Source organism: Cardiocondyla obscurior, linkage group LG15 (genome assembly GCF_019399895.1).
Source record: "Cardiocondyla obscurior isolate alpha-2009 linkage group LG15, Cobs3.1, whole genome shotgun sequence".
Classification (NCBI taxonomy): Eukaryota; Metazoa; Arthropoda; class Insecta; order Hymenoptera; family Formicidae; genus Cardiocondyla; species Cardiocondyla obscurior.
The window spans coordinates 5,315,335-5,335,997 of NC_091878.1; the positions used below are offsets into that span (position 1 = coordinate 5,315,335).

The following is a 20,663-nucleotide window of genomic DNA, read 5'->3' on the forward strand; positions in this document are numbered from 1 at the left end:
TTCAATATAAACGACGTGCCGCCACCTGTTACAATGCACACGAACTCGTTGAGGGACATTTTCGTTCTTCCTCTCCGCGTTGTTTCTGCGCTTATAGTTTTCGCTCGGATCTTTCTTAAAAATTTTTATTTTTTTTTATACGCCTGACATTTAATTTTAAATGTTGCGCGGCTGCCAGGGCGAAGCTAATGCTCCTGTTGAAACTTACTCGGCAATTTTTGCAATATAAAAGGCACTGCGAAGATGCGGGATCATTTGGAACACTCGTATCTTGGAATATCCGCTTTTTGGGAATTTTTATTTTATTTTTGGAAATAAAAAAGGTGTCCGATAGGAGAAAAATAAAACAGGCACTTGCTAAAAGTATAAAAATATATTTAAAAAAGAGCAATAGAATAAAGTTGAACCGACAGGGTCCACTAGTCTGGCATAGTTGAAAAAATATATCGATGATTCATCATTATTTATGTAACGTTTATCTTAAAATTTATGTAACAATTATCTTTCACTTTGTTAAACGATTTTATTTAGTTTTCGCATATTTATAGCAACGATAAAACATATTTATACTTACGCAATCTTATCGCAATATAATTTAATAGATAAAAATTATTTTATATATATATATATATATATATATATATATAAAATTAATTATATATCACTTTTTTTTTTATAAATCTGTAATCTTATTTAATCATTGGCGTTAACTTACGATAAACCAGTAAACACCTTTTAGATCGCTGAAAGAATTGCATTATTTACTGGTTTTCTCGCTTACTTGCGGTGTAAATATTCAAAGGCCGGAATAATCGCGCGATTTAATCGTCTTCATTAAACGCCCGCGAATCCTGTTTTCATCGGCCGCGTGCCGTCGTCGTCGTCTGTGTTTTCGATAGAACGATATCATCGGAGCCGGTTCCGCCAACGTCGACAACGGTTGGTTTCCCGGGGACAAACCTGCGTAAAGTCATCGACAATTGACCACAAATATCGTCGTTACATCGCTGCTTTTAACCGCCGAATAAACTCGCGCGACGTAGACTAACGAATTTGATATCCGGTTAATTGTTCGAGCTGCGCGTAATTCGCCAGTATCTTCCACGGCCGCGATTGAACGGTAAAACAGTCGAACGCAAAATACCTGGCGTACTTACGAAGCTTCTCGTTTGATAAATTAATATATGTATCTCTTTCGGTTTCCGAAAAAAAAGAGAAGGAAAATAACCTGCATTACAAACGTTGAATTGAAATTTGTTGCAACAAATTGCAGGGAACAAATCCCAGTTTTTATTACCATTTCAAATTTTTATTGCATTTAATTTACAATTATATTGCACGTATAGAATGTATTAGCATTTAGCTTAACGTTGTCTCGGTGTAATTTAATTTCACGCGGTTAGGAGAGGGCTGGGTTATTTTTTTTTTTTTATTCTTTTTTTATTTTTAATAATGACTACGTTGATATGCAACCATGGAATCTTTTGAAACCATGAAGTAGGGCAAATCGAAAGTTAGGAGAAAACTCTAAAGGAAATATTCCAATCTATTACATTTCCAGCGAAGCCCCATGAAATATTTACGAAAGGTCAAAGGTAGACACGAGGATGGTTTTCTGAACTTTAGCCTCGAGATTTGAACACTGAAGTTAAAGCGCATTATCGGCTTGTAAATTTACAACTGGTCTGTAAACAATGAATCTATAGTTTTTTGCTTCTGAAACCCGTGCACCGGTAGTGCTAATATCGTAATAAAATATGAAAACTCGAGTATTTTGTAATATTACTGCAAAAAAAGAGAGAAAAAAAAAAGATATGTAAAATATACGAAAAATAAATATTGAAATCGCACATGATTTACAACGAATGCATTTTTCATATTTTATCATGAAATTTATATTACATTCATAGAATTAATGATAGAATTTAATTTGAAAATGCACATATTTGTTCGCGTGATTTTACATATCGCTTTTTTTTTTATTCTTCTTTTTTTCTTTTCTTTTCTTTTTTTTTTTTTTTTATTCAAACAGTATTTTCGATATACGCCGATATCTATTTCGTGCGGCTAATTAGATTAATTATATGAAGTGAAATACGATATTGCAGTCGGCGCGCAGTGTGGAGGGTGAAGGGTTATCCGCCCTGCGAGAAGCGCATAAATTCATCGAGCGATAACTTTCCGCTGATATATTTTCTTCTCTTACAATTTAATTACTTACGTGCGATTACAATACCCGACGAGCGTTACGTTGAATTTTTGGACTTTCTCGAAATTCCTTGTCGCATGATCGGCTCCGGGGAGTTACGTTATGTAACATCCGTAAGCGCAGAGGCAGCGTCGAGCTACGTCCGTTCCTGAGCAAGGGGAGCTCGGTGTTTTCCAAATCAGCTGTTAGCACTCCACCGCGCCGCGGCGGAAGGGACGGCGAGGGCGATAAGGCAGTGGAGGGAGATGGAAGTTAAGCGCTCGTGTACGGTCTGTCGATCAGGCTCCTCAGTTCACAACGGCTTCGTGCGGTGAACGTTTGTCGTGTGGCCTCCCTCGCTCGCGCCTCGTGCGACTGCACCTCGCTCGTATCGCGAGGCAATTATCTCGTTTGCGGCCGCCGTGCGATTTTTTGTTCCATCGAGGGCCGGCGCTCTTCGCGAGCAATCGCGGGCTCTGCTATTTTCTCGCTACGTCGAAATTGTGAGCCGTTTCGAGTGAGGTTTACCGGTTTGCTGACGTACGACGAGACTCCCGCGATCGGGAGTGCCGAACAGCTGCGACCGCCGATCCCTGTGGGATCCCTCCGCGTTTACGGCTTCGTGGTTGGTAGCCTTCGTCGTGCGGTATTCGATAGGAAACCCTGTGCCACTTTGTGTTCGAAAGGTCGAAGGATATCGGATAAAACGATTCTTCTGGGGCGCTTTGCGGATACCGATCAAAAGGTGCGGGATCTTCGATCGACGTCCTCGACAGAAGGCGGCGATTCCCGAGAGAAACGGGGTGAGATATTCGCGAATCTGGTCAAGGCCCGCCGGCCAGTTTGTCGACGATCGTGCGAACGGCCGACCGCGAACGTGTCGTTCGCCGCATGCTGCGTGGCTTCTAAGTGTGTCAGTAGGATAACCGACGACGGTTACGTTTCGTTTAACCAAGCGCTTGCTGCTGGACCATCGCGGATCGCGCATCCGTGCGAGGCAATTAAGCGACCTGTGTTTTAAAGATTGACTTTCGGACCGAGCGCCCGTTTTCGTCAACCCCGGAGCGATGTAACAACGAGCCCATCGTCCGCACAGTTGTGCCGCAGACTCGAAAGCGCGATCGGAAGAGTTTTTTTTAGTGAGAGATCCAATCAACGACGACGATCAACGCTCATGAGGACTCGCGCTTCCTCGAGGTGATCCACATACCGGGAATCGGTGAATGAGGCGTCTTCGGTTTACGCGTGACGGACAATAGCGGCGGCAGATCGTTACGCGAAAAGTCTTATGTCGATCGCCGGTCCAGCCGCCTCCTTCTTTTTCGTCCTTTTTTTTCAACCCTGACATCGCTCACGCCGCGACACGACAGTGACATACGCGGCACGCGCCGTGCCACGGATTCTCCGCCGTTTCGCGATGGAGGAAGAAGAGAGCCTTGTAGTAGACGGCAGTGCCTCGATCCCGTCGAAGAAGGAGAGCGGTTACTTCGAAGAAAATTGCGGCGACGGGGACATTATCTTCAGCAACTACAATCACTACGGAGCGCTCCTCAGCATCGACACCGCTGGGATCATCAACGAGGCCAGACGTTCGGATCACTGGGAGGAGAGCAGACAGGGATCCTCTTTTTCTTCCGGTCTAGTTGAGGACATAAACGACCTTGACGTCAACGACTCCGACGAGGCCAAAGACGACGCCGTGATCGGGAACAGCGATGAAACTAAGCGAGACGTCGTCGCGTGTTCCGGAGTGGTAGTTATCGACGATCGGAAAGGCTCCAAGGAGTTCGGTTACGTTCGCGAGGACTCCAAAACGAGCCCCCGCGTCCACGATGAGTCCAGGACGAGTCCCGAAGCGTTCGCCTGCATTTCCGGGGACTCGAAAGCGGCCCTTTCCGAGCGGCACGAGGACAAGGCGGTCGTCTACGACCACGGGAGCTCCGAAATCGCCGACGTCGACGAGGACTCGACGCACGTTGGACACACGACCCGTCCCTCCGTCATCATCGAGGACTGGGATGACGCAAAAGTCTCCGACGCAGGTAAAAACCCATTCTCGCGATGACCGACGATAAAGGCATTTTTTCCGTTTCCGCAAAGTCCTCGCTTTTCGTCGTTCGTCCATCGATTAGCAATTCCTCGAGGTGTCCGCGAACTCGTTATCATCGTTCCCTCGATAGTTGGAAAACAATCGTCTCTCGAGCCGTGTTTTCCCCGTTGGACTGAAAAATATACGTGCGGCAAATGGAGAGAGCAAATAAATGACGGGCAAAATGATGCAAATAATTTTTCTAAACGGCAGAAATTCGTGTCGCTTAGTTGTCGAAATGTTTACCGGGCAATTTAACAAGGGCTGCAACAGGTTGCAAATGCGTATTTAAGTGCACGGGAATAATATCGAGTTGCAGGTTTCTTAAAATTTATTAGAATCTGACAATTTAATGCTTCTTCGTTTACTTGTATTTCTTTATTCGAAAGTTGTTTAATGACGTATGCGCGTTATCTTATCCATCTTTAGATAGTTTGTCGACGTATCGTTAAAGTCGTTTTCTACGCTCGAATTATATTTTCCATTGATCGTGATATAACGAAGGACAAGAATCATTAGACGTTTTCGCAGCTAAAAGATTCAGGTAGTTTAAAGTTTAATTGTAAGACTGCTTAAACTCGGGATAATTCCTGTCTCTAAATATTCGAAAGTTTTGATCAAGCCTTGTAAAAACTGACGGGCCCGTTGAACCATAAAATATTTCTTCAAGTTACTTGTATCGGAGATACCTTTTAGGCACTCCGGAATAAAGATTTTTGTGATTTAAAATAATAGAAGGGAAGAACAAAAGAGAGGAAATGCCGAAGACAAAGCGCAAACATACAATAGTCTTTTGCCGAAAGTCCGTTCTTTCTATTTCCAGGGACTCAAAGGATGTTCTTGAACAAAGAACTTGGAATTTCCTCCTTCCCAAAATTTTCGACAAATACCATTATTCCGGTCTTCACAATATTATTTCCAACCGTAATGATAAGCATTTCGTGGCTCTTCCATTCTTCAGATATTCGAATCGACGTCGTAAAGAGCTCGAAAGCTCCCGCAACGTTTTTACTTCTCGCATTAAAACCCGACTGGTTATCTCTCGCTCACAGATTTTTTGACGGTTCAATGACTAATGTTATTTTATTTTTTTATTGATTAAAAAAAAATTTATTTTTTTATTTTTTTTTTCTCCCGATACGTATCATTTTTCCTCGAACGCCAGCGCTCGTCGGTTAACTTTTCTCGAGGTGAACATAATGCGGACTTCGACCTTACGCTCCGCTGCCACGTGACATTGTCCTTTGTGCGTAAAGCTTTTTTTTTTTTTTTTTTAAATACACGTTGCGTTTGCCTCAAAAAGAGATCACGTTTCGAAAAAGAAAGATTAGACTTCGTGTTGATTCAGATTGCTTCGAGTGTGGCGAAAACACCTTTTCATACCACGCCATGATGCATTCTGCAACCCACGCCTCCCCTTCCACATTTATCGTTTACATTATCGGGGGGCTATAATTAATTAATTTTTTTTTTACACTCTTGCTTTCCTTTACCTTCTTTACAATTACGAGCATGTGCTGCTGCAAAGCGTACGAAAATCCCTTACCGAATTGTTCCACGGTGGCGTAAAAGGGTGAATAAAAATCAGCCGGTTTATTCCCTAATCTTTTCGGCATTTCTACATATGTTTTCGTACATGTGTCGTTTTAAGCGAAAGGGTGAAGAATTAATATCACGGTAGAAAATGCGGGGGGGAGATCTTAATCACTTTCTCCTGGCGTATACAACGAGACGCGACCGCAGCTGAAACGCGCGGGCTCAACGCTTTCGAAGCCAGCCGCGTTATTTTCGATTGAAGGGAAGCTCGTTTCAATTCTCGCCGCGCGCTAACACGTTTTAATTTTGTTGTTGCAAGACGTCGCGCGTAGTAAAAAGGTGGAAGAACTGTCGCTATTTTTTTTTTTTTTTCTCTTTCTCTCTCTTCCACATCGGTAATAATTTTACATTCGACGCGGCTCTCGTTCGACATTCAGCGCGCTCGAGTGCCGGCAAACGGCGTCGATAAGTAATCGGCAAAAATGTCTCGGTTTGTATTTTTTGTCCGCGCAATATCTGCCCGCAAATGAAAGAGTTGAATGCCGAAGGCGGCAAAACCTGGCGGTCTCTCCTCGCCTGGAAACAAGTTAATCGACACGCGGAAAAGGTGGTAGTTCATTCTCGTCGCTCGCTCAACAACCGCGCCGCGTCTGCGAGTGCTATGGGAGATCTAAAAATAGACCGCTATTATCAATGAGTACGAGAAGCCGTATCGAGAGCCAAGCGCAAAAATATTCAATTACAAACATGGACGTTTTCACGGAACAACCTCTTTCCCCCTGTGTCCTTATTCAGAGATAAGTTACCGTTCGTATTACATAACGCTTTATGCTATCACGAAAATACAATATAGGCGTTCGATGCTGTTTATGAAAGTCGGATCAATCGGAGATAAAAGTAACGCGGCAAGTATATTTCACGGCTCGACATGTTCCCCCTAATGCAAAGTCTTTTTTTTTCCTTTTGGTTTTTTTTTTTTTTTTGCATGCACCTCGCTGGGAATCGTGGAAAGGAAATCGTATCACGTAAAAAAGAAGCGCCACATGTCGTCGAGAATAAACGGGAAGACGTGAGCGTGCGGTTTATTCGTGCGACTTTTAGCAAAGAAGTTTGACAAAATAATCAACTCGTCTTTTCTGCGTGCGAAATTTAACGTAACGGTCGTTTGAAGTGCTATTTTTTTCCCTTCGCGAAAGAGCGCGCAGGGTTTCAGCACAAACGTGAAAATTTAAGCAGCCGCGGCTACGCGCACGTAAAGACAGCGGTAATAAGCACTTGAACGCAAAAAACGATCGAGCGAGCTGTGCGCTTTCGCAAAGTTTCGCGAAAAAAGAAAAAAAAAAAGTTTCGGCTGTCCACGCACACATTGTACCGAGCCACTTAATACCACAATCACAAAACTTCAATTGCTATTTCGAGTGCTCATCGATACGGCACGCTAGTCTTTCAATTACGCGATCGATCTAGTTAACAAGAACGATTCCCTCTTTTACTCGACCGTCAATAATTTTCCAATTACGCGGAAGTACAAAAAAACAGACGGTGGAAGATCCGCGAAAAGATATAATTGATAAGATGGAACTTCTTAAGTGATCTCGATTTAATATTAATATTAAAAACAATTTTTTAATTACTGAAAGCTAGCAGCAGGTTTTCAATACGTGCTGAACTGATAAAATAAGATTGGGTAATAAAAAAAAAGGAATTTGAGACATAATTAGAAATAAATTGGGTATTTTCTTAACGCGATCCTGTTTTTCTTTCTTGATTCGAGCGCAATTCGACGGTCAAATTGTCGTAATGGGATGTGATGTCAGGTTGGATTTTCGAGGGAAGAATTAACAACGTTTCAAAGAACGAATAAGATAACGTCGGGTAAATGAAAAACACCACGGATATCGTTAAAAGTAAATTAGATACCTATTTAATGAGACTTGCTGATCGAGAAACTCGTTAGAGAAGCGGCGTTTATTTGCATATACATTTATATACATAATTACTACGTGCCTATAAAAAGAATTGTCGGAAATAAAAGACAATGAAAAAAAGGAAAAAAAAAAAAGAGAGAGAAAGGATTTCGTATAACGCTGAGACAATTCGAGATTAGGCACGTAGCTGTAACGAGCAACAGATACATCCGCGCCGGTTGACCGTGAAAGATAGAGCTCGACGAGGAAAAAAGAAACGTTGAAAACGTCCACGTGGTATACCGGAAAAGCATAAATGCAACCTGGTTCGATCAATCTCTAACGTGCGCTTCGTACGGGACATGAAGTTACCGATACAGAGGATTCAAACAGCTGTTGTTCTATAAATAATGCAAGGTTGCTTAAGAATAAACCGGTAAATGCTCGAACACGAAGTGATGAACTCTGTCCTTCCATTTTTCACGTTATTTTTATCCGAAATATATTTACGTGTATTTTTCCTCGGTCGCGCAAATAGATGCTCCCGGCGACAATGCAGGCCGATTAACTTTATATTGAAATTGGAAGGTGAGAGATCCCCGACCGTGGAGGACTTGAGTGAATTTAAAATTCGTAGAGCATAGCTTTGGTGAATTATAATTAATCTCTCACGGACGCCCCTTGCATTCCAAATGTTATCTCTCTCTCTCTCTCTTGCTTTTTCTCTCTTTCGTGTGCACATTTTATTTTCTCTCCAGTATACACAATTATTTTCCATTCTTATCGTAAGGCATTATAGAAATTATTGATGCGAGGAAAAAGTTACGGGTTCGAAAATAAATATCAACGTTGTATAACGGCCGCTGATATCACATTAGCGTCATTTATATGTTGAATATTAATACATTTTTCTTAAAATATTTTTTTAGTGAATTTTTCCGTGCAGACGGAAGCAAGAAAGGGAATTATTTTCGGCCAATTATGGAAAAAAAGCAGCCAGTTATTAAAGTATTAATACCGATGAGTTCTGTTCCCTTGTTTTTAGATGCAAAACGATTCATTGTAAATTTAGAACAGTGCTGTAACATTTTTCATCGATGCAACGCGATATGATTATCTCGCCCAGGGGTACCGAGTACGGTTACATATATGTATAAACACCCGATATATCCAGTGGCGTAATATTTGCCTTGTTTCTGTTACGAAAGAATATTGAAAACGCTGTAATATTCGCTCGGCCAGCAAATATTTCAATTATTAAGCGCGGAATTATGCGGTCACGCGCCATTTATTGAGCGAGAAATTGTAAGTTTATAACAACAAAATCTTTGTAAATTTTTTATTTTAAATGGGAACAAAGAAAAAGAAAGCTAATATGCTATTTCAAATTATTAACGTGATAGATTATTAAATATTAATTTTTATAATAAGGTAATTAATACTTTAGACGATAGTTTTTTCTTTTTTTCTCCAAGCATGATTGTGCTTTTGAAAAGTTGAAATGTGGCTATAAAAAATTATATTTGGCTAAATCGATTGCCTAATTTTTGCCAAAAATTAGAGAAGAAATTCGTCCCTTGTAATTAAAAAAAAATAGCATTTCCGTTGCATTTGATGGGTACATTTCGCGTAATTATCTCTCTCGTATTCTTCAAAGAATAATGAATTCGGTTATAGTTACACAGCGGCTTTTTAAATATTCTATAAAGTTTCGTGGAATCATTTCGGCCTACTTCTTTGTAGAAACCTTACTTAGTACAATAAGGTACTGAGAAAGCAAGTTCAAGTGAGATTTTCAGAAATTTCAAAAGCTCTAACGCCATGCGGAGGAAAATTTTTCAGACAATTAGGCTTTTTAGGAGTAAGAAAAGTTCTGACCGGCATGAATAATTATTATTATTAATTTTTTTTTTTAGTCGCAAAGTTTTTAGAAATTTTAACGACGAGATTTAGCTTGTCTCAGCCGTGCACGTGTAGGGGGAAGCAACTTAAACCATCGCGAATAATGCCATTGTCGTGAATGCGACACTGCAGGGAACCCGTTATCGAACGGGCTAAAAGTGGCCTCTTTTCAATTCGGCTCCCTACAGCAGAATTTTGCCATTTGATTGTCGTACTCGAAAGGAAAAGCAATGCATGAAAAACGGTTTTTTTTTTTTTCTTTTTTTTTTCTTTTTTTTTTACTCGAGAAAACGAGAGAATGTCAAAAACGCGAGTGGCCATAAATCAAAATTTCTTTGCTGTCTCTCTGACCTGGTATTTGGAGAGTCCTTTATCTCTGAAATGTGAGAGCGACATAAATGCAAAAATTTTATAAAAGACTGAAGATGATGTCGCGTTATACTATTTTTACAAGTGATGAACTAAAGAAATTCGGATTTCTTTCTTTTCATAAAACATTTCGTAAAACATTTAGTTAAATAACGCGTGATGCGTTCAAATATTTATGAGAATTACTAAGATATATACATATACGCTGGTATATAAAGTATAATAATTAAATTAATGGATATTATATGCAAAATAATGCTGATGTTATAATTTGTGTTATAAATTTACTATTTATATTTCTAAATTATATTATTATAAATTTATTAATGGCAGAGCTTCGTATGGATTATGAATATGATATAATACGCACCAAGTAATTAACGAGAATAGGGAAACGGAGAGAGGAGTTATACTTTGGAATCGTGCAAGAAAACGCAGTCTGGAGGTCGAGTGTATTTCTGCGAGCTTTGTGCATAACATATAAAGAATGTCGGGAACGCTGACCCGACAAATTTTTAAGAGTCACCAATTTCTTAAAACTGCGTGTTTCGCGTCTGTTTTTCTGCTTGAAACCAACGAATAAATCTAGAAATGTCCTCGCAATAAATAATAAAATTACTCGAATACCGTGGTTTCAACGATGTCTCGCAACCGTTGCATGCTTATTTTCGAATTACGTTAAATTCATACCGTTTCTTTTGCCACTTTATATCATCAAATTATCCCTCGTGTTTGCGTTCGGTTTCACACTTTTTTTAATTTTTTTTTCTTTTTTCTTTTGGTAGGGAACACTAAATAATAATCGTGCGTAACTATTTTCACAAATCTGTTAACAGGCTCGGCATACTTGCTCGCTACACTTACATTTACATCGATTTGCGTATTTTATTATCTGCTCTTTGCCAGCGAGAAGACGCGATCAGATTATCGCGAGCAGCTTTTACATCGGCGGTCGTTTTAAACCTTGGTGTCATCGTCGATAGAACGTATTAGCATCGACTAAATTAACGATCATGCGCGAAGTGTGTGGCTGGGACGCGACATGTAAGCGAGACTAGCCGTACCGCATTCGTTTCTTCTTGGACTCGAATATTAGAATACGCGTACCTGCCTTCCTAATGCAGATATTTTGCATGACAGTGGCACGTGGACGGTCACGCACACCCGTCCTTAAGAAAGGTAGCGTGTGGATTGCTCCGTGCCGCAGATTACCGTTTCATTCGAGAAATTATCGTGCTGGATGATTTTTACAACAAACGTGATTACGCTACCCGATAAATTCTGAAATTCGCATCGTACGAATTCTTTCTTTCATTCGCTTCAGAATTACGCACTTTTGTATTATCTGTCGTCAAGTTTTGCAATTTTTAATGCACAAGGTAGAATATGGGAAATAAAACATATATACACATATATAAAATTTATAAGTGAGCGAAACAGTGAATAAAAATTAAATTTGTTTTATTTTTTTATTTTTTTTTACGAAAAAAAGAAAACCAAAAATATTTAAAGCGGTATTTATTTATTTTGCATTAATTTTGTGTGAAATTATACTAATTGTGAGGCAAGCGAATTTTTTTCTCGCGTTTACCTGATTCGTAATCGATGATACAAAGTTCCTCGTTTTCCTTGTATCTTTTGAAGCGAGTGAAATTGGGTTTTAGCGTGGCGCGTAACTCGTTTAGTAAGATTTCGCGTGTTCCGTGAGAGTAATGTGCTCAGGAGCATGCATATTACTTTCACATTTCACCTCGGCTAGCTTCGGCTGGAGAACGGCTCTTGTGTGCGTGGCGAACGGAAAACCCCTTTTCAAAATTTAATCCCTCCCGATAATCACCTCATATTTCGACCGCGAATAATTAGCGCTTTATTAATTAAGCTTATTACACGTTGTTTGTCGGATTTTATTTTAGATTACTCTAAAACGTATTGTATTTCTGATTAACCGACGTATAAAATTCCATAAATAATTGCGCTACAAATTAATGCGCATATGCAGGCGTTATTTTAACGATCGTACGTACGATTTCACTTTTTTGTGCAAAATTGGAGATAATCATATTTTTGGAGGCGACGTGAAAATATTTTCTTGGTTGTAAAACCGCTGCACTTTTAACTTTCTTTCGTATGTTCAGCCGATAGAAAAGCTCGCGATTTTAATGAGAGCTGTCGAACGAGTCACACCACAGATTCGATTAAAAAATACGAATCAAAAATAGAAATAGAAAAATAGATAGCTTATGAATAATCGATGAATGTTACAATAAAAAAAAAAAAAATTAACTCGAGTGCTAAATTAAGTAGGCCACGTGGCATTTCGGTTCTTGGCATCAATAACAACGAAAATTCTAAGGTCACCAGAACCGCGACAGTTAAAACGGGTATTACACTGATGGTACCTTCCTATACAAAATTTATTATTTATCGCCGTTACCGAATTCTTGAAATTTTTCCATTTACACATTCGTAAAAATGATTAGAATTTCAAATCTAAGGATATACGACCTTATTTTGCTGTCGCGAACACGTGAGACATAAATTTCACTTTCTTTTGTTTTCAAAAAGTGAAAGCTAAATTATTCCGCGCAAATATACTTGGTTAATTAATTAAAGCGGCGTGCTAAGTAGGCAAGAGAAGCTCTCGGCAGCAAACGACGTAAAAGCGTATTTACGGTTATCACGAATACTAACTATTTTTCTTCTTCCTTTTTTTTTTTTTTTTCAAACTGTTGAAGCAAATCTGTAAAAATTGAATGCTAATTGTTTAGGTATTCATGTCAGCGATTTGCACGAGCGCCCTGCAAAAATCCCTGAAAACATCTAAATTTAGCAATTCGCGTATGCATATAACACCAAGCATCTTTCTATTTATAGAGCCCGCATCGCATATGTGCATGTGTACTCGACAATAATCGCATTCGACCGTACTACATTCGCGATGACCGTACCACATTGGGATTTTGCCTGAGCTGTTCGGTTCTAAAAATGCATTTTCCCAGCGATTTGGAAAGAAATACGTAATTTCAAACGTCGGGATACCGTGAGTCAGACTTTGGGGAAATTTTTTAAGTAGACCCGGGACAGAGATCGGAGAAAAACTTGACGGACGAATTTTTTCCTCTCTTAAACTGGAAATTTTTCTGTTTTCTTTTTTCTTTTTTTTTTATCACGCCGCATATTCACGTTTAAATTAAACTTGCGATTAATTTTGTTGACATTTCGAGTTAAGTGATTCAGTATGCTCGTTGCTAGTGCGTGGAAAATAAAAAAAAAAAAAAAGAGTTAAATAATCCTTGATAATATTAGTCGTATTAATATTAAACGGAATATTAATACGATAATACAAGGGCATATTAATCAAAATGAAATATTGTGATGTAAAGATAAATCTTAGTCTCGCTTTTCTAGCATTTTGTTTTCTTTGCCACGTGTATGTTAAATAAATAATTAATGCTTCCATGCTATCGTATAGAACGCACGTGTCGCATTTTATAAATTGCAAATTGAAAGACACGCAATCGAGTCTATTAATTTGCCCGAAGGATAATCTCTCTCGTGTATATGCAAAAATATAACGTTGATGAAAAACATTTACCGAACTTTGCTGGCCTCCTTTTTTTTTTCTCTCTCTCTCTCTCTCTCTCTCTCTCTCTCTCTTTTGGAGGCACAGAGCTACGGCTCTCAAAGCGTTAATCTTTGATTTTTTCATTAAGATCGACGATCAGGAAAAGAGACCGGGCGGGCAAGCGATCGGGGATGAGATTTATTTTGATTTATCACACGATGCGAATAAAGTTATTTATAGCTTCGGTTTATAACTTGAGTCAGTGAGAAATCTAATATTGTCCGATCGCAAACTATATAGAGATCGATTACACGTTCCAGTGGCTGGAAACCATCCGCCGCGTCGGAAAGATCTGCAATCGCGGCCTGAGAATCACACTGTATCACCATCACGTAACGTAACACATTCACCGACACGCGCGCACACTCGCGATCATCGTCGGCGCGTTATTGTGCGGCCTGTATATCGTGTGATAAAATTATCGGGCCGCGATACTTAGTAAGGTAGCGAGTTTCGTGCATCGCGGCGCGGAGTGTGGAAAAAAAAATTTGCAACGCCTTCGGAAATATCAGAGTCGTTCGCGCTTCGACGGAGAGTAACTGTTATGCAACAGTCGGCACAAGAACAAAAAGAAATAAGGAACGAAAATGGAAAAAAAAAAGAAATAGAAAAGAAAAGAAGGAGAGCAAAATTAAAAAAAAGGAAGGGAAGGAAAGGAACGGGCGTCATTGCGTGGCTTCGAGAATTCTCCCTCGTCTCGGGAATTAAAATATTGAAGGGCCCGAGCGAATTATTCTCGCTATCAATTATTCGCGTCGCGACGACGAAGCTGTTCGATGTCGCGGATGCGCGACTTGTCGATAAACTTGGTGATGCAACGGGCCGAGAGAGACAACGTCGAGTGACATGCACGTAATACGCGGCATGTTCGTTATGTCACCGTGCTGCCGCGAAGCCGATGGCGGCGGCCGGCTTTCCTTCAACGTAATTACGCTGCAAAAGGAATTAATATTTAAGCACCGCGGACACGTGTGGGCCCCCTAGCGAAGCGAGAAACGCCTTCGGCTGTTCACCGGAAAGAACTCGGGAAAACTGATCCGGGAGCTCGCTTCCCTTTTTGTCGAACTGGCCATCATCGAACTTGGCGTGTTTTTTGGGGGGAGATTTTTTCTTTCTCACAAATTAAACGGCGCGACGCTATTTTTCGTGGAAGTTTTTACGACAGGGTCGCAAATCGTCATAATTCTTTGAAGCGTTATATCTTAATTAATTCATTATCTTTTGACGATTACCCTGTTCTATTTACGAGACATAATTTTTTAAGATATCTCGCCGGCTTTTGCGCCAGTTTAGCTGTTATTATATTTTTGTTGTTTCATATTTTGCCAGGTTATTATCGAAACGTATTTATTTAGATGCATATATCATTTTAATTATGAAATTGTTTAATCGTTTAATTTCGCGATACAGAACTCGAGGAGGAACGCCTCATTGAATCTGTACGTTGCATTATCGACGATTAATGTCTTATGCAAGGCTAACGATTAGGAAGAGAATCTCTACGTTTTTACACTTGATCTTTGATGCAATGTTTTTGTCATTTGTTACCGGAAAATTAACAGGTATATTAATCTTTTTATGTTAATCTAAAAGGCTATTATTTATAGACCGACGTCGCAAGAAGTTTATCTGTGTTTTTATAAATGCGGGTAAAAATTAGTTCTCGCAAGCTCCGCAAAGACAGTCAGAACTGGTCATTTTTTGTTCTCTCTTTTTCCAATTACTTTGCAGTTTTATACCTTAGAAACATCAATAGCTCACCTGCTTTCTATTTTTTTGCAATACGCGTTTCGAGAACTCGCGCGCGCTTGCTTCGATCCGCCGCGACGTTTCTTTTGACTGAGATTTTAATTTAATTTTGATACCGCGAACGCGAAACGATTAACAAAACGATTCCCTGAATCGTGACGGAGAACAAACGAGTCGCATTTGCGTGACTTTCGCAACCGTTCGTTTTCCAAAAACGTCAGGGGGAAGAGCACAAAAATTCTGAGGACTAAGAAAAACCTACGGTACTTATTTTTACGTCTTTGCGCGGATGTTCCGTACATTTATACCGCGGCTCTTTCGCCAGGGTGAAGCGATTCTCAGATCGAGATTCTCGGCTGCGATTGGCGACGGGAGCAATTTTTTTTTTCCCCCGCAGTCACCCCCGCCGATTGAGGTGCGTGCCGGCGAGTAAACAAGCCGGTCTGCCGCGAGTTCTTCAGGTCTAAATATAAAATTGCAACAAATCAATATAAAGCGTACTCCACCCCCCCCCCTCCCGTCCTCCCCGGCGTGCACGATATTAAGCCGATAAACCCTGGGATGGATATCTGGAGCGGCTCGCGTCGGTTCGTCCGCACCGGATACTTCTCGAGGTGGTCGACTGCTACGCGGAGATTATAACGCGTGAACGCGACGCCGGTTATCCCCGACGGTCCACCTTCGCGTATCAGTTTTTATGCGCGGAGGCCGATAAAGAAGACGCGAAAGGACGCGCACGTGTTTTTCTGCCTGCGGGAGCAACGCGCGGCGTCCGGGTGGGTGAGATCGCGCCGTGACGTGGCTCGTTGACTTCACCGAGAGGAAGCGAAAAATTTGGCTAGTCGAGAATAAAGGTAATTAGCGCTAATAAGAGCACCCCGTGGGTTTTCACGTGGAGGCGACTGTCTTAATCGGTATCACGCACGGAATTGAAAGCACTTCTTCGAGAACGCTTTCCCGTTAACTTCTCTTTTTTGATTCTGCGCGAGATTCTCAGGGAATTTCTCGCGGAACTCGTGGAATTCTCGCGGCGGATGTTGACTTCTCGATCTCGAAAATCGCGAGGTGCCTCCCGGTCGGCCGTGCCCATCCGTTTGATTTTCTCGCTCGCGCTTGCAACGAGATGCGGCGCAGGGTTTCCATATCGCTTCAATTAATTGAGGCAGCGGCTGCCGCTCGACGCAGCCTCCGCTCTTTCTCTCTCTCTCTCTCTCGCGCTCTCGACCTGTACACGTGTGTCGCCCCACACGTGCCGCAAGCCAGCCACGGCCGCCACGAGTAGAATGGTGGAATGCACGCAACATCGAGGCAGGACGGTACCAAGTAACGGTTGCGCCATAATAACCGGCCACGCGGTCCCTCCCCCTCTTTCTCTTTCTCTCCCTTTTCTACATTTTTTTATCACGAAGGGTAGAACTCGGGAGCCCCTTTATGGCCGTTGGTTGCGATCGGTAGTCTCGTTACATGACGCGGCACGCAACCAGATTCTTTGTCCTGTGAAATATTAATTAATCCGCAATTGTGAAGCCAATCTGCTCGTTGTAGATTAGGTAAGAAAGACTCATCGTTGGGAAAGATTTTCTCTTTTTTTAATTTTTTATTTTTCTTTTTTATCGTTTTTCGTTCATGTTATTGAATACGTGTGTCGTTTACTTCACTCGCGACATGAAAAAGTCTCATTTATCGATTCACATGGAAGGAATTATCGGCTTTCCGATAGTGAATTAGTTATTCAACGCGGCAAAAGAGATTTCTCGTGCGCCTTGCTATCGCGTGTACGCGCACACGCGCGTATTGCGTATACACGCGCGGTCGGCGAAAGAAAGTAGTCGGTCCCGTTACGAAATAGCGAGTGAATGCCGACAATCTGGGTCAGACAAAAGCGGAACTTCCTCGATGGTGTATCTCGCGATCGCACGTGCGTGAGTGCGCCCGTCGCGAATTAAAAACGATAATAGGGGGTGAAAGAGGGACCTCTCTTTCTTCCCCCCTTTCCTGCGTCTCAATACGCATTATCTGCACGATTTTCGCACGGTTATTTGAAAAAAAAAAAAAAAAAAAGAAAAAGAGAGACAAAGCTGCGACGAGACCGCGGAACTCGATAGAGTCTCAATCTCTTATGTAACAAGTCAGAGTGACACGAAACTACCGAGGGGGGAGTCCTTGAGAACCGAAACCTGGAATTCGAAACGCTAATCTCGCTTTCTCGGTACATGAGATAACGGGAATCGATGTCGGCGAAGGGAAGGCCGACGAGGAGTGCTCGTTAAAATACCTTCGTTTTGTTCAACCCGTCTAATGCATTATGAAGCGAGAAGAATAACACGGTTGTACTTGGTGCCCGGACACGAAAATCGCGGCGAAGTGTTGCTTCCCACCGCGGATTGGCAATCTCGGCGAATTAGCCGACCGACGAGATTCGCGCCGTCCCGTTCCCCGCGATTGTTTCTCCCAAAGACGATCCTCCCGTCGGGAAAAAGGGAGGCTCTTCATTCGCGCGGAATAAGAGGATCCACGGCGAGAGCTAACGGAGAGAACGTAGCTCGGGGTCGGGCAAAGTCGGACCTCTCGAAGGAGGCCGCCGCCGCGCCTTCTTCGAGGTAGATCGCCAGCCAAAGAACCTGAAATCAATGGGTGCTCCTTGCTCGATCTCGCCAGGTACCTCCCGTGTCCCATTCTCGGGTGCAACACCTCGCGAGACGTCGCGCGAACTTGACTCGCGCTTCCGGCAAGTGGGTCATTACGCGATTGCGACGAGGGAGGAGGCGGCGGCGGCGGCGGCGGCGGCGGCGGCGGCGAGTCTCGTGCTCGCGGGGGTACGCTTGTACGTCCGTAGATGGGTACGCGCGGCGCCTCGCCGCGCCGGTGCGAATCTCCTTCGTTACCTTGACATGCATTCTCCGTCGGGCTGGCAGTCAGGGCTGGGGACGCCCGGACCGAGCCCGGGCTTCGCCCGAGTCCACGTATTCGTGTGCTTTCACCGACTAATCCACCTGTTCTCGATTCTCGCGTTGCTAGACTATGCGTTACGCAATCTTGAAATATTCTTGATCCGCTTTTGAACGAATATATTTCGGAAAAGAGAGAAAGAAAAAGGACCGTTAAGTCGCCCAGCTCCGGAGAGAACTTGCTCGTAAATTAAAAGCGTTTCTTTTATAAATAGTAATAATTTACTCTTGCCGCGTTTGAATGAGAACGCTTGATTACGAAAATGATTGTAATATCGTCGCAATTCTGGCGTCGATTAAGTTCTGATTAATTTTCAACGGAGCCTGGTCTACGTGCGAGTAGTCTCGCGTCCCGCGTTGACTGCGAGGATGTTTAAAAGACGATTTGATTAGGTGATCAAACTATTACGAGTGAACCGTTTAACGTTGGGATTTCAACGAAGGATTGAACCGGAACTAGATGAATGGCGCAAGAGATTTATATACGTATGAATTATAACGTTTATCGGCGGTTTCGACATCGTTTCAATTTAACCGGATCTCGTTGGTTCTTTCGTCTCCTTTCGCCGCTTCTCTACCGAGAAATGGGTTTCTCCTCGTGTTAAAAAGAAGAAAGAAAACTCACGAAAGGATATAGAGAGATGCGAAAATGTAAAAGTGAAAGTGACCCCGCGTTTATAATTTCCGTAACAGAATCGTGACCCACTTGCGTTGCAGTCGCAATCTTAAGATTCCCATTTTTTTTTATTTTTATTTTTATTTTTTTTCTTTTCTTTTTTACTCTTTGCGCCACCACCGAATGAGTCAACGAAATGGGCACGATAGGGTGAACGGGAGGGGATAGCCTTATTAGTCATCCTTTCCCAATATACATCGGTGTGCCGCTCTCTTAAAGGCACGCCGGGAATCTTATCGCAGATATTTTTCATTGATATTTTCGGATGCGGATCGCGGATTCTCTCGTTCGCGAGGAAAAACTGTAAGAACGCGGAATGCCTCGTGCATCCTTTCCTTCCCCGTTCTCTGCTCGACTCGTCCGTGAACTTTGTGACCTACTTAATTAGCCCGCGACGAGAAGGTAGATAAAAGGAGATAAGGCGAGATAAGCGGAGGACAGGCACGCGGAAAGTGTAACAAAGATACACGTGCTGCCGAGATATACGAGGTCGTCAAGCGCGAGGGCGACGTTTGACGACTCGGCGGGACGACGACGATTCCGACCGTTTATGCAAGCGGCTGGAAATTAGGGTAAGAGATCGCGATTAGCCGGCGATCAGGTCGACGCTTGTTCTTCGCGATAGAAAGAAAGTCGCGGTACCAGGACACTGCGCAGAGTTGCGACGTGCATGCGGTTTCACGTGCGGCATAGCTTCGACGACTCTTTTCTGATCTCCTTTGCGGACCAAGTCTGACGATCGGCTCAACGTAGCTAGCTGCGGAGATAAGGCCGGGTCTATGATAGGTACGATAAATCTAAGTCTTAAAAAAAACACGATTAATTTTATCAAAAATTTAAGAGAATAATCAAATTTAATACGACTGGCTAATTTCTTCCTGCGGTAATGCAGACCGGGTCTGAAGAGACCTAGAGTGGTCCCCCTTCGGTAATTTTAACGATATACGCGAACGGCAGGGCGAATTATATTGCGTAAAATTAAATACAGATGTAAAACGAGACGGAAATAAATGAATTATTTAAACACCGACCAAGTCAAGGAAAAAAAAATGTATATACCAAAGGAACATTTCTCGCGCCTGTTACGCCACGTTTCCGGCATGCTCAGCGTCTGCGAAGCGGACCTTTAATTATAATACACGTGCAATTTACAGAAACCAATTCTATATCGCGAAGCGAGAACCGGCAGGGGGCTCGCTACCGTGTGCCGCAGGGATTTTCTCTCATTTATTCATCCGGTTATTATTCACGGCTACCTTTCGATCGTAAGCGACGCCCGATGGCCTTTCTTCGCGGAACGAATGCGTTTCCACCTGGTCCGGCCGCGGGAGAGAAGCAAAATACCGATAAAATCGTTATTACGCGTTATTTGCTGGTCATTATCGTCACCCATCTGGCTTCTTGTCGTTTCCCTCCTCCCCCTCCCCCCACGTTTACCACGTGTTCACACAGTTGTCTCGCGAATTACGCAACAACGAAATGAAACTTAATCATAAACCTCGCAGCGCCTAGGAGCGCGCGCGAACGTCTCGGCCGATTAGCGGCTGTGCGATCTCGCGCGACCCGTTCTCGTCTCTTCCTCCTCGTCTACGAGAGCATTACGCGCTATTTGCAGCTTTAATTACCGGCGCGACGTACGCGCGAATTCCCGCGATAAGCGCTCGAGCCCGCGCG

The 20,663-nt window shown here is 42.4% G+C and overlaps 1 protein-coding gene across 2 annotated transcripts in view; it reads left to right on the forward strand.

Annotated features, from left to right (window-relative positions):
* The window catches only part of LOC139108319 (ribosomal protein S6 kinase alpha-5), a 31,918-nt gene that overhangs the window by 3,347 nt on the left and 7,908 nt on the right, over positions 1-20,663 (forward strand). Inside the window, exon 1 of one of the 2 annotated variants that reach the window (XM_070666478.1) lies at positions 2,016-4,230. The exons of the other annotated variant lie outside the window; for it this stretch is intronic. Within the exon in view, the coding sequence (XP_070522579.1) occupies positions 3,606-4,230 (625 nt within the window). The 5' untranslated portion in view covers positions 2,016-3,605. Of the gene's footprint in view, positions 1-2,015; positions 4,231-20,663 lie in introns of those variants that run through there. 2 annotated transcript variants of the gene reach the window in all.